This window comes from Centroberyx gerrardi, chromosome 21 (assembly GCF_048128805.1).
Source record: "Centroberyx gerrardi isolate f3 chromosome 21, fCenGer3.hap1.cur.20231027, whole genome shotgun sequence".
NCBI classification, from domain to species: Eukaryota; Metazoa; Chordata; class Actinopteri; order Beryciformes; family Berycidae; genus Centroberyx; species Centroberyx gerrardi.
The window spans coordinates 9,901,819-9,915,825 of NC_136017.1; the positions used below are offsets into that span (position 1 = coordinate 9,901,819).

Below are 14,007 nucleotides of genomic sequence, written 5' to 3' on the forward strand. Positions count from 1 at the left end.
CTCTGGACACATAGACACTTCACAACAACACTAGCTGAGCAACACGGGGAGGGAGGGAGTGGGGCGGGGGGGGGGGGGGAATCAGCATTACACCGTGACAGGAAGAGAAAGGAAAGGAGAGAGCTAGAAAAAGAGGGGTGGGGCGGATAGGGGGGCCGGGGCTGTGTGTGAGAGGGGAAGGAGCGATGGAGAGATGAGGAGGGAGAGGAGGGGCCGAGGCGGTTTGAGCGAAGGATGGCGCTTGGGAGGGAGGGGCAAGCAGACACAGGTTGAACACGCTGCACACGTCATAGCCCTGGCCTGCGTTTCCCATAGATACACACACCAGCCAGCAGGGGACCAGCTGCCAGTCAGTCTGACAATGTGATCAGTTCTTAATCATCTTACGGTCTGTTGACGGCAGACACAGCCAAATATGTAGCGCTGACTCAGCTTACTTTGTGACAAAACAGGTGTCTGGATGGTAAATCTCTAAGTGTGGATTGTGTACCATGCGAGTGTGTTTTTCCTGCTTGGCCCCGCCTTTCTGTATGTATCTATAGCCATCACAGCGCAAAGATCCCGTGTGACGCGCTGAACCAGACGGGATCTGAGCGCTCCGATGGCTCAGGGAAACTGAGCGGTCTAAAATGTCAGGCACGTTTTTTTTTTTTTACTTCTCCTTTTCGCGACCCTTCAAGTTTTGCTACGATATTATCAGGCAGCACCAAAATGAGCCTCCGTGGTCAATCTCCTGGTCGCCGTGGAAACTAGCGGCCATATTTTTTTTTCTTTTTTTATGGAAGGCATATTTCATATCAAGAGAAATAACTACAGATACAAAAGAGATATGTCCGTGGAAAGGCGCCATGGTATAATACGATGAAATAAAACAGTCTGTCCTTCGCCCTTTTCCTCCCAAAAACAGGAACATAACCAGCACTAAAGGTAGAATAAAGCGATGAAATGTTAACTGCTATAACCCGGACCGGGCCGCAGGACTCTCACGTTGGCATTTCATGTTAGTCGTCTGAGGAGGAGAGGCAGTGGGAAGCGCTTTTTCACCAGGATAAGGACATCAGAGAGAGCTTAGCTAGCATGCTGAAGGCGTTTTTTTTTTTTTTTGGAGCAGAAGGGTCGTTTCCTAGTTTAAAACGTTTTCTGATATTTTTTTCTTTTTTTTTCTGGTCGGGATAACTGGAGTCCTTTTTGGGCGCGGGGCGTCGGGCCGTCAGAAGCTCTCCGGCTCCTCCAGCAGGCAGGGCTGGGTGGACAGGGACGGGGACAGGCTCCGCAGGCCCACGCCGCCCAGAGGCACCAGGGACGGGGACAGGCTCCGCAGGCCCACCCCGGGGCGAAAGCTGAGCTCCGGGGCGGGGAGTAAGGGCTTGAGGATGCTGACCAGGCAGAAGGCGGAGCCGCTGTTGGGGATGAAGTTGACCTTGTTGCGGTCGGGGCAGAGGAAGGGAGGGATCTCCTGCAGAGGCTTGGGTCTGGAAACACACACATGCAGAGGTTTAACATACAAAACAAACACACTAAAACACCATATAATATACTACAATATAGTCATTATATATTAAATGACTGAGTAATGATAGTAAGGCTTGTCATGTAAAGAAAAAGCTTCTTGCAGATTTGCTTATATTATTTATTATAATAATACATGCAAAAGTACTTAAGTTTTCAAAGATAGGTCAGGATTCAAGTTTCATGAAGTTAAATTCAAGACTTTTTTTAACACCTTATTAATGCCAATGAGAATGAAATACATGAGCAATTTCACAATTGAAATAAATGTGACAATGATGAACTGATCAACTGTAGACCTGTCAGAATACAATGTAGGGCTACGTAACGTACGGGCTTCTTTCTCACCAGAGCAACAGCGCACTAAGAAACTTCTGACTGAACCTAAGACTTAAAATGCTTTATTTAACTGTATTCACAACCCTTTTAAGGCCTCGAGTTTAGACAGAATAATTGAAGACATTTGAAGACTTTTTTAGGACCTGCAGGTGAAAAAAAAAACAAGACAGAAATCTACGTTCTGTCCAGTTCCACTGAGTTCGCATGGCCTGGATTTGGCGACCAAATCGTGCTGGAAAGATTCTGGACTCACATGGACTCCTCGAACACCTTGACCTTCTCGCAGCCCTCCGGAGGCTCTCTCTTGAACATGTAGCTGTTGTTGGGTCTGGGAGAGGCGGCGTATTTGGGCAGCGGGGAGCAGGGGCCCAGCTCTGAGAACAGAGAGAGAGAGATGGGTAGCTGGAGGTCAGAGGTCACGGTCTGGTGGGGATTCAGTGTCTCGCTCATATGTGTGTGCGTTAGTCACCTTTGTCCTCATAAGGGCTGCCCCCTCCCATGTCGTTGAGGATGGTGAGGTAGGAGGGCGAGATGGAGTCGGGGCGGCTGCTGCAGTTGCTATGGCTACCGCTCAGGCCGCCCCCCGAGGGAGTCTGCGTGTCGATGCTGCGGGTGCTGCTGCTGCGCTGCGGGGGGACGGGTGGGGGTGCGCGGTGCCCATCTGGGACATCCTGTGGCTGTTGCACGTACACACACACACACACATACATACATAAATAAATGAGGTCACAATAACAACACTGCACCGGGGGCTTAATCCCTGGCTGGTGATGGTGAGTGTGTCCTTAAAAACGGCATCATTTCAGGGAAGAGCAAAACTTTGGTTCATTTACCAACTGACGCCCACGTATTTTCAGTGTTTTTACAATATGTTTTCAATAGGCTGGCTTGACCTCAGGGACCAGAAACATGGGAAAAGAGGATAATACTAGCTGTCAACTGCAGGTTTTTGCACAGGACACAGACTGTATATGTGTGTGTGTGTGTGTGTGTGTGTGTGTGTGTGAGAGAGAGAGAGAGAGAGAGAGAGAGAGAGAGAGATCTGTGTGTGGGAGAAATGAGTCCATGTTTGATAAATGCAGTAGAAGAGGACAATTTCTAAACTCTCTTTCTAAACTGAAACCACAGTCCATTTACAAAAGCCTACTTTTTGCACATTTTTTTTTAAGGTTTATTATGCACGAAATTAGTGCTTCAAACCAAATCCAAGGCCAAAGCCAAAGTTGTTTAGGCAAAAAGTTACATTGTTTTCCTTCAATTTTTGGTGCTACATCAAAAGTATGTTGGATCATAGGATGCAAATGAGTCAGAACCTATTCATAAATGCAGTCCACTATGCCTGATTTGGGAATGCATGGCTCATTCTACATCAGTGGTGATCTGGGCTGGTTTGCGGGACTCACAATGATGACCTCTTCCTTCTCAGTCGTGTCGCGGATGATGATGCGTTCGATCTCCTGGTTGAGGCCCTCCACGCTGTTCCGGAAACGAGGGGCGGACGACTTGGATATGGGGATGGGAATCAGAATGGTCTTGGGCATCGGCGACTACAATACACACAAGACACAAACACACACACATCTGCATTTAATACAAATTCTGCACCCGTTTAGAGATGATGCAGTGTGTTCTTTATATTCATTTAGCTGCAGTGGCTGGAAATTGCCACCACAGCTAGAAAAATGTAAACATAGTGAAAATTTCATCATCTGGACTTGTTGCTCAGCCCACCCAAGAAAAGAAATACAATTGCAATTGCAGCAAAAATGTCTCATAATATATCTCATAAAATATCTGATATATTCAAATAAGAGCCATTCTTTAACTGCAACACCTACTGCAACTGATCCTTGAATCAGTCCAGGAGAGAACCCGGGTCTCAGAAACAAAATTACCCATCACATCTACTAATAACTCTACAGGAAACAGTGTAGGGCTGCAACTAACGATTATTTTCATTGTCGATTAATCTGTCGATTATTTTCTCGATTAATCGATTAGTTGTTTGGTCTATAAAATGTCAGAAAATGGTGAAAAATGTCGATCAGTGTTTCCCAAAGCCCAAGATGACGTCCTCAAATGTCTTGTTTTGTCCACAACCCAAAGATATTCAGTTTACTGTCATAAGTAAAAGTAAGTAAGTAAAGAAACCAGAAAATATTCACATTTAAGAAGCTGGAATCAGAGAATTTTGACTTATTTTTCTAAAAAAATTACTCTGATTAATCGATTATCAAAATAGTTGGCGATTAATTTAATAGTTGACAACTAATCGATTAATCGTTGCAGCTCTAAAACAGTGTGATGTGACAATAACAGCGGCATGACTTTACTTTCCTCCTCCCACAAAGTGCCAGAAAGCTGTGTTTCTATGGAAGGACAGGCAACTTAGTCCCTGTGCAACTGAATACTTGAGTTGCATTTTTAGACAAAATCACTCAAAAAAAAAAACGGAATGTAAAACTGTAAATTGTAACCATTTTGTCAACCAACAACTCAAGTTGCCTATAATGAGCTTGTGGAAGGCCTTGTGAGAGGAGTTTCATGCTAACCCAGCCAGTCCGTCTCTCAGTTTGTCTCATGAGGAGGTCTAGAAAGCGGGACAGCTGCGCTCCAGCAGACTCCACAGGGAGCGTCTGACACTAGTTCCCAGCCAGTTGCTGGCCCTGTCGCCGCCGCTGGCAGAGAGCAACGCGACAGGAGCGGCCACACTGAGAGCATGTGTCTGTGTGCGCTGTCAGAGGAACCCAGTTTAACCGACTTCACATAGACCGGAGACCATTAAAAGCCCCGCGTCACATCTCAAATCGACGGGAGACACACACATGCCAGGGCCAAACGGGGACACCAGGAAAAGTGGGACGTCCTCAAATTTTTCTAGACCAGGGACCCAACCTAGTTTCTTTTAGAGATGGAGTGGTAGAAGGATTACAACACACACACACACACACACACACACACACAAGCACACTGCCCCTGTTGATCACCTGCGACTGGATGATGGTATGGCTGCCATTGAACGGGGACTTGCGCTCCTTGTCCCTCCGATGGCGGCTGCTGCGTTTGCTGCGCTGGAGCTGCTGACGCAATTTGGCAATCTGGACAGAAGTTCAGAGACAGAGTCAGAGTCAGACAGACACTGAATCATCACTGCTAGGATAAAGGGATTATCTTATCGCTGTAGTTCACTGTTTCCCCCACAAGTTTTTCTTGGTGGAGTGAAAAGGCCGCAGAAGCAGCATTTTGATCATAATTACAGTTACACTTGTCGTTTCGATGCGGCTTTTATCCTGCCGGGACACGTTAAATGACAGATCTAGACCTGTGAAAACTGGATTTTGCTCACATTGCTATCTTATCTTCACAATCGGATATGGGAAAAAAAGTAATGCAGACGCAGATTTCAATAAATGCAGCCACAGGGGATGCATAAAAGTCGTTTCCAAACCAAGTGTGCACATACAGCAGTGTTATCTCATAAAATATCACCACTGCCGGGTGAAAGCCTCGGAACTCCAATTTTGGTGATTTTGGTGAAATCCATTCAAAACCCGTAGAATAAATGCATGCTGGTCAAGCTAAAAAGTCAAATGTCTGCATTTCTTAGTCTTTTAAAAGTTGACATTTTAGAGAAACACTAAAAGTCACCCGACAGTGACAACATGTTAGGGGAAACACTGATGTAGCTCCTTGGTAGTTTTCACTACATGGATTCTTCTTCACTAGGTTAGGTGTATATAAGGAAGGTGCAGAGTTTACACCAGCATCAATATAAGCCATTCTTATTATTGTAGCTCCTGCATAGGATTTTCATCATATCTGCTGTTTATCCAGATAAAAGAAGCTACAGACTTGCTACTAAGTCGCAACAATGAACCATCCTTTCACTGTTCTGGGTCTCTTTATTTTCTGATGCCATTGAAAAGAGAACAGTGTTGGTAGATGTACACAGATCCTGTCTGTGGTGCTGGGTTGTAAACGTCAGTGAAAGGGGGCAACTGACCTCCTTGAGCTGGTCGGTGCTCCCGCAGGAGGCCGAGCGTTTGTGAGAGCCCCTCCTCCTCTCATCTGCCCAGGCCCTGGGGGTCTGACACACACACACACACACACACACACACACACAGGTTAGATCAAAATATCAAAAACACACACACAAAATAGAGGAGAAAGGGTTTACACAGAGAGACCAGACCTGGGTTAAGTAGCTGCTTGATTACAAATAATCCTTAGTGTTTGTTTTAACCTGCTTGGAGCCCCACATGGGTGGGGTTAACCTTATCAAGACAGGTCAGATAGTGCCAGGTAAGTGGTTTAACTCAGTATCATAAAACTGACTTTCAAATACTTCCCTGTGATTATCTAAACCATTTGGCATTTTACTGCGTTATGTGGTAAGCCCCACCCATCTGGCATCTAAGTAGGCTAAAACAAACCATGAGAATTCTTTGCAAATACTATATGAATGAGGTCTTCAGAAAAAGAGAAGGCAGAAAGTGCACTGTCTAAAAGTCTGTTTTGTATACTTTTCTGTGAGTGACATGCTACCTGAATTGTCCTGATGCCGTAAAGTCTGCCCTGATCTGATAGCATGAGGAGGCTAAAACAAACGCTAGTATAGTGATCATAACGGAGAGTTTTTTTTTTTACTGTGATTGTGGGTATGACGGTGATGCGCCTCGGCACGAAGCACAGACAACTACCGCCAGCAGCACCGAAGTACCCATAATCACAGTAAGGAATGTCGTTAAGGGCATTATGGCTTTTATACGACGGCTATGGGGTAGTGAAAAGTTTTCATCAACGTAGAGCAAAAACAGAAGAAGAAAAACCAGGAGTAAACAAGAGAGATTGTTGAACAGTCACATTGCTCGGCTGGAACTTGCTGCTGTAAAATAATTACCTGCAGCTACTACTTTAGCAGAGTTTGGTTCAAAGTCAGAGTCGGTGAAGGAAAGTCAGAAGCAGAGTCTTGTCAACACAGCAGACAGTAACCCGCTAACTGATGATGCAACCGCCTGCAATCTCTCTTAACCTCTTTGCCATTGATTGCCTGGTCCACAAACACACATGTAGACACTAAGCATTCAGTACACACACCCTTCCCCTAAACATCAAACACACACACACACGCAAATGGTTATCATGCATGCAGTAGGCGTCTGTACAAAGCAAGCATACACACTTACGCCACCACACTAAATGTTAAACAAAAACAGATGCAAACACACACATGCATGCACACACACACACACATACCCAGCAGCACTCACCTGCGTCGCTTTGTCCCTCATGTAGGGAACGTGTTGGTGCTGGCTGTCGTCCTGAGGCCAGGGACCTATCAGGTGAGAGCCAGCGAGCGCGCCCAATGAGGGCCACAGCTGGACGCGATGGCGGGGGAGCGAGAGGAGAACGAGGAGCAGCGGGCTGGGAGGGGGAGGAGAGGGCGCTGGAGGCCGGGGGAGAGGAGAACGGGAGCTGGAGGAGGTTAAGGCCACTGCTGCTCTGTGGGAAAGAAAGAGAGGAGAGGAGAAGACAAGGGGAGAGAGAGAGAGAGAGAGAGAGCGAGCGAGAGAGAGAGAGAGAGAGAAGTCAAGATAAGTCACGTTTGCCTGCCGATGTAAACAATGCATTTGTCAACAAACGGTGCGCTGCATGTAAACATATCAACGAATCAACAGACAGTCTGGCCACAGCTGGCCTATAGGATAAGCCTGTAGCTGGCCTGTCTGTCTAGGTTTGAGCCACATCCCCTGTACGTGTGTGTGTGTGTGTGTGTTTGTGCATTGCCAGATTGATCTTAATCCGTCCCGTGCTGGGCAGAGCGGATATGCCCCCCACCTAAGTCTCCGCACAGCCCCCTGGTTAATGGCATTAAAACAGCTTAAAGCACAGTGATGGGGTTAGGGGGGGTGGGGTGGGGTGGGGAGGGGAGGGGGGGGTGGGGGGCGCTGAGGGCAGGTGCCGGCTTCTGCCCGACTGACCTTCATTCAGACGCTGCAGCAAATGAATGCATGTTTTACAGCAGTGGTTCTAGGTCAAAGTGGGGTGCGGGGACACCCAAGGGGGGAGTGAGGGGGGAGGGGGGTTCCAGCGGGTTTCATTTCACTATAATTTGGTTCACTACAAATGATCCCAATTAGAGAATATGTAAGGATGACTATTCTAATCATAGGTTTCCACTCTTACCACTATTATGTGTGTCTATTTATGAAAAAGTTGAAGAACCCCTGCTTTAGAGTGTGTGTCGGCTGACGGTGATTTAGCCAGACATGCACACGCAAACACACAAACTGCTTCCTCAGCACCCGCTAACATCACACAACATATAACGTAAGCCGCTTCGGTGGACGGTTTTATCCAGAGCACCTTGCAGTATTGCGAGTGCATACATTTTTAGCACGGGTGGCCCCCAGTGGGAGTCGAAACACCGCTCTGAAAATGCAAATGAAGCACAACAGCATCTCTCTCGCAACACAACAGAGGGAACAGACTGGACTGACTTCAATAGACTCCAGTTCTGAGATGACCTGCCTGTATGTTGTTGTTGTTAAAGACACTGTGACAGCACAGATCGGCCCTAATCGAGCCTGATAACAACACACACACACACACACATGTATCCACGCACACAAACACGCAGCGTTCAGGACTGGCAGTGCCTGTCCAGCAGCTAAATTTGGCAGGGCCTTGGACAGAGCACATCACTGTTGCTAGGGAACGGGCCGACTGATCTTCATTAACACACGGGCTTCGCGCTCGTGTCTGTGTCTTTGCGTGTGTGTGTGTGTGTGTGTGTGTGAATAAACAACACAGACGACGGTTTGGGCATCAGCAGCCTCCTACCAGTCACCCGGTCCTTTTTATTTTGACTGCTGCCTCTCCCTCCTCAGTCTGTGACGATGCCACAGGTTGGCAATCCGCTACAGCGTACTGCAGGCTGACAGCGATAGTAGTAGTAGTATAGTGCGCTCGGCTCCAGCCAGCTCGTATTTCTGTCTTACGTGTCAATCAGTACAATATTGATTCCACAATATTGATTCTTATCTTGTACAGAGACATTACTTTGCAGCGATGCAGTACGCGAGGTTTGTTTTGCAGTATTGACCGAGCGAGATATAAAGTCTAGTTCTTTAAAGGGAGTACGCTAGCTCCCATCTCAGGTCGTTTTAGAGCAGATAAGATCATAACATACGATCGACTGTATCGATCCCCCAAGGAGGAGAAGCGCTTGCACACAAAACACAGAGCAAGAAATAAACGCAGGATGTAAATATACAGTGGGAAAATTGTCTCTCTCCTGACAAAAAAATACATTTTTTGTACAACTGCCTGGTTCAGAGAACTGTCTTTACCCTTATGTATCATATCTGGGTCTATTCTGTATCTGTACACACATGAAATATAACTGGAAACATCCTCTGAATCCCCAATCATAACTCAATCATCATTCACCATTTAATTAGATGTGGTTTACAGGGTCTAATGGCTGTAGTGGCCCAGACAACAACTTGCAGGTAAAGGAGCTAAATTAATGTAAAAAGATGATCTTACAACTATACAACATAGAATATATACACTAATGTTATGCCTTGGTGGCTTTTATAATCTAAAAACCTGGGGTAAAGCAGGGATATTGCTGAAATACACAATTTTGGGCCCTGTAATTCATTTCTACTGCACATGCAATAGATCATCAATTTGCTCAGCAGGTAATATTGAACATAATAATAAATCTTATGCTTTATTTGCATGCACAGTTACTCACTGCATGCCAAATCCCCATGTAACAGCCTATACAGTATATTTTGTTTACTAGAACGCAAGCCCACCATGCAACCCCCCTCCCAACCAACCCCCACACTCATCATCATCATCATCATCATCACAACATGCTCTCCAGGTCCCCATAGGTGCTACTACAGACCTACATCCAACTTCACATGATCCACGCATGACAGAAGAACATATCCACGCCATGTTGTTGTGAAATGTGTGTGGGGGGGGGAAACACGCTCACCTGCAGAAATGGTAGCTAGGTGCGCTGCATGAGGCATGGAGCTTTTCGCCAGCCCAGCCCCTGTTGATTTCTGCCGCTACTTGAAGATGCTAGGCAGCCGGTGGAGGCGGTCAGGGCAGGGGAAAGTGTCGGCTAGAAACCCCGGAATGCCCTCTTCGGTAGAAACAGGCAGACATAGAGAAAGATAAAGTCTTCGCGGATACAGTAGAGATACAGTAGGTGTCAATGGGCGTTGCTGTGATCGCGCCCTGCCTCGTCGTGGATGGATGTTTTTCTCTCCCTGCTGATGCGGCACGACTGTTGAAGCAGCTAAGACGGTTTTTGGTCTCCGGGAAAAAGACAAAAACAAAAAACAAAAAAAACGATTCAGATGCGTTTTTCACCTACCGGGTGCCCTGAAGTGTTGAAGGCCGACGGAAAAAATAACGAAAATAAAATCTGAAGGGACAGAAAGAGGAGGGCGGTGATGCTGGGCTAGCCAGGGTTGACACGACGAGAGAAGGACCAGTGTCAAGAGAGCCACAATGAAACAATACAAGTTCCGGTCGTCGTTTTCAAAGTAAAACCTTTATTGACTGGAGCAGTATCAGGGATGCGGTGGAGGGTGAACTCACCTAAACTCAGTTTACCCACCGTTTTTATTTCCAGAATAGAGTTTTCCCACATTTTTAGGCTGGTATGAACTTTATAACATGGGTTTATTGTATACAACATAAGTAGTATCAATCGGATGTAATTTGTCTTTTGAGGATAAAAAGCATAAATTAATACTATTCTTAAAATATACTTGACCTCTGTTCATATTAGTGGTTGTTTGCATTATGATGATCACATTTGGAGGTCATAGTTTATCCACTTTTTTTTTTTTTTTTTTTTTACCATTTGGCTACATCACCAAGCAGTATAGTATCAATGTGAAAATATTAATGTGAAAATAAAGACTATACTTAAAGAGGAGTGAAACATTTTTTCTCAAAAAAAAAATGTCACAGCATATATTCTTAGCCATATACGCCTATGCAAGATGTCATATAGGGCTGCCAAAAACACCCAAGACACAAAAGAAAATACAAAACATATCGCAGACTACTTGACAGAATGTCTACTATTTTGGAAAAAGTCCATTTTAACCAATAGCTGTGGCACAGGTGTTTCTCAAGGCGAAAAAATATGAGAGCTCCAATGTTGTCAGTCAGAAAAAGTTACCACTGAAGTAATTTTTTTCCGCAATAGTGACACATTTCATACTTTTATTTTGAAGGCAAAATCTCCCAAAATCCGGTTTTATCCTGGCTAACTCTGGCAGACTTCACACAGCTGACAGAGGAGAGCGTCGGGATGCGTAGCGCTGACGTAGCGTGCCAGCGCCGCGCTGCTCGTGCTGATGCTGCAGTTGCTAGGGCGCGCGGAGCAGACGGCGGAGAGGAAAAAGGAAGGTAAACAAGTCGAGGAGAGGAAATGTCTCCCTCGTGTGTCGATGTAGCAACAAGCCACGAGAAGCCCTGCATCACCAGAACAGCTAAGAGGGTTTGCTCTTATAAAACGGCGGTGTCAACGCAAACGGTCAATAAATAATTGATTTCTGATCTATAATAATTAAGCTACAGGCGCGTGTTTATCAAGTATCGAACGTGACTCATCCAATCAGAACCGAGGACCAGAACTATCCGTTTTATAATGTGCTGTACCCAAGGAGTTTTTATATAATACTGTACCCTTTATAATAATAAGGCCTAGTAGGAACCCAAAATGGGTTGTGAGCCGCCTTGTGACAACAATATTTTCGTGTCACTTGGTACCAGGGAAGGAAAAGACTAAATTTCTCATTTGCCTCCCAGACTAATAAAATTGAAAGCTTCATACATCTAAGAAAACCGAAATTGAATTTAGGATCCAGAATGACATGTAAAAAATTGGACAGAGTATATTGTCCAATAGCTTCATGGCTGCTAGCCTGAGAGAAAATGTCCTTTTAAAAGGCACACCAGAAAATTTAAAACAGGTTCCCATCCATCAAAATTGCTATTCTGCAAGTTCTTAAATCATTTGAATTAGAAACACAGCTTCATTGCTCTATTGGAAGCAAGTACCTCTCTATAACTTTAAGTATATTGATATTTTTTTCAATGTAGAATCAAATCAAAATGAGAGGCGTCCTTGGTAGATACAAGCAACAATTCTTTCATACATTTATTGAGATTTTTTTTCTTCCATATTGACTTGAAAATGTTTACAGAAATTGTACCGAGCAGAGGCATAGCAATGGAATCAAAGGCCATGTCCATTGAATGCAAAACAGAATTCCATAAAAATGATGCAAATATCAATGCAATACACATACATATGTTTTCTCATACAAATTACAGATTACAAAAACATAAATGAGATCTTTTCATATGCCCTGAAGCAGCGCTGAAAATACCGAACGAGTACAATGACATTTCAGTACGCCTGTACAGCGCTAGGCCCCCACAACTCTAATTCTTGCTGACATATAAAGGAACACAGCACGTGCATACACACACACGCACACACACACACACTGAATCACTCGCTCGCACTCACTCACTCGAACATCAATGGATGAGACAACAAGAAGCAGAAATAATATCCAGCGTGCTTCAGACGGGTTTGGTTTTTTTTTAGTTTTTTTTTTAGACTACTGTCTGATTTCCAAGAGAGTTTGAAGAGCAGGATCTGGGCTTAGTAGTCTCTCTGGTCTTTCAGTCACACACAGACAGCCAAACAGACTGACAGACAGTCAAACAGTCCACAGTGAGGTCAGGTGATAGTGGTACAGCGATTGAGTCGGCCACTGTAACAGATCCCTCCATCCATCTTGATTCTTGTGATTGTAGTGTTAAAAGACCCCATAGTTTGAGCCATTCCTGGTATAATTGTGCAAGCAGAGAAGTTCCATGAAAACCCTCTATCCAGTCAGTTAGGATTGATTGTTAGTGTTTCTGTTTTTTTCCCCCTGACAGATAAGAGTCCAGAGAAGAAGGAAAGAGAGGAGGATTGTCATCCGTTTTCTCCTCTCCTGAGTCAGAGGGGGTTGATAGAGTATTGTGGATTGTTTACAAACGATTGTGACTATTCGTAAGTGCAACAGAGATTAACATATCAAAATAATGAAGAGATAAAACAACGACCAAAATAATGGAAGCGATAAAAACATCGAAAGCATCTAAAAGCTATATCCTATTGCACAATTAAAAATTATGATACAAAAAATGGATACATAGTCAAAAAAAAGACAAATTGGTATTGCATACAAATCAAGGAAATAAAAAAAAGTGAAAGTAGTATGTTCTGTCTTTAAGACCGTCAATTCTTTTACAGAGCCTACTCTCGATCATTGCTGATATAGCAAGGTACGAGAAAAAGAGCGCTCAAAACGTTGATTGTTTTTCATCGCCATTTTAAGTTTAGAGACCACTTCTTGTCATGGTCGCAACAGACAGGACTTCTAAACACTGATTTTATCGGTTCAAAAGTGCACCTAGATAACGAAATCCATTCAAAACATCGCTATGCACATGAAGATGAAACGTGATACATGAAACAAACCAACGAAAGGAGATTAATAAAAACACGGAAACGGAAGCGAATGAGAATGCTGCATAGCTGGATTCCATTTAAAGCAATGCCATCATCAGAAAGACACACAGGAGCGAGACAGACCGAATTACTGTACATGATCAGACTCGACCGTTTGTTCACAAGACTCTCAATAGCTTCCTCTTGCTGAAGTTGATTCAAAACCAGAACAGAGAGCCCAACAGACAAAAACCAAACGCCCTCCGTTTTTTTTCAGTCCTCTGAGAGGGCTTGAGTTCAGACGTGCGTGTCGCTGGGTTCGGTGGCCAGGCTTCCCCCCCGAAGGTAGATAGCTGAACTGGACTTGGGCCGGCTCTGGCTTTGACCTTGACCCTGGGTGGACCCGTTGTTGTTGACCTCTGGCCCCCTGGTATCCGTGGAGATGACCCAAGTGGTGGGACGCCACCTCTTCAGGGAATAAGGTGTTTTGACGCGCTTCTTGATCTTCTCTCCTGTCCCCAAGGCTCCATCCCGCTGTACCAAGTCCCCCCCTGGAAAACAGATAGAATACTGATCAACATCTTGTTTTCAAACAGATTAAG

General features: G+C 44.9%; 2 protein-coding genes across 2 annotated transcripts in view; both read right to left on the reverse strand.

The window, feature by feature from the left end:
* Window positions 1-1,210: 1,210 nt before the first annotated feature.
* Window positions 1,211-12,144, reverse strand: fam117ba (family with sequence similarity 117 member Ba). Its single transcript, XM_078290973.1, has 8 exons — window positions 12,111-12,144; window positions 7,119-7,294; window positions 5,852-5,935; window positions 4,836-4,946; window positions 3,252-3,395; window positions 2,318-2,525; window positions 2,102-2,222; window positions 1,211-1,472 (listed from the first exon to the last, which is right to left on the reverse strand). The coding sequence occupies exons 1-8, from the start codon at window positions 12,142-12,144 to the stop codon at window positions 1,211-1,213; spliced, it is 1,140 nt and encodes a 379-aa protein (XP_078147099.1).
* LOC139917703 (bone morphogenetic protein receptor type-2-like) overlaps window positions 12,043-14,007 on the reverse strand; it is a 31,008-nt gene continuing 29,043 nt past the window's right edge. The window contains exon 13 of the mRNA XM_071906881.2: window positions 12,043-13,956. Coding sequence (XP_071762982.1) covers window positions 13,703-13,956 — 254 coding nt within the window. The 3' untranslated portion in view covers window positions 12,043-13,702. The remainder of the gene's footprint in view (window positions 13,957-14,007) is intronic.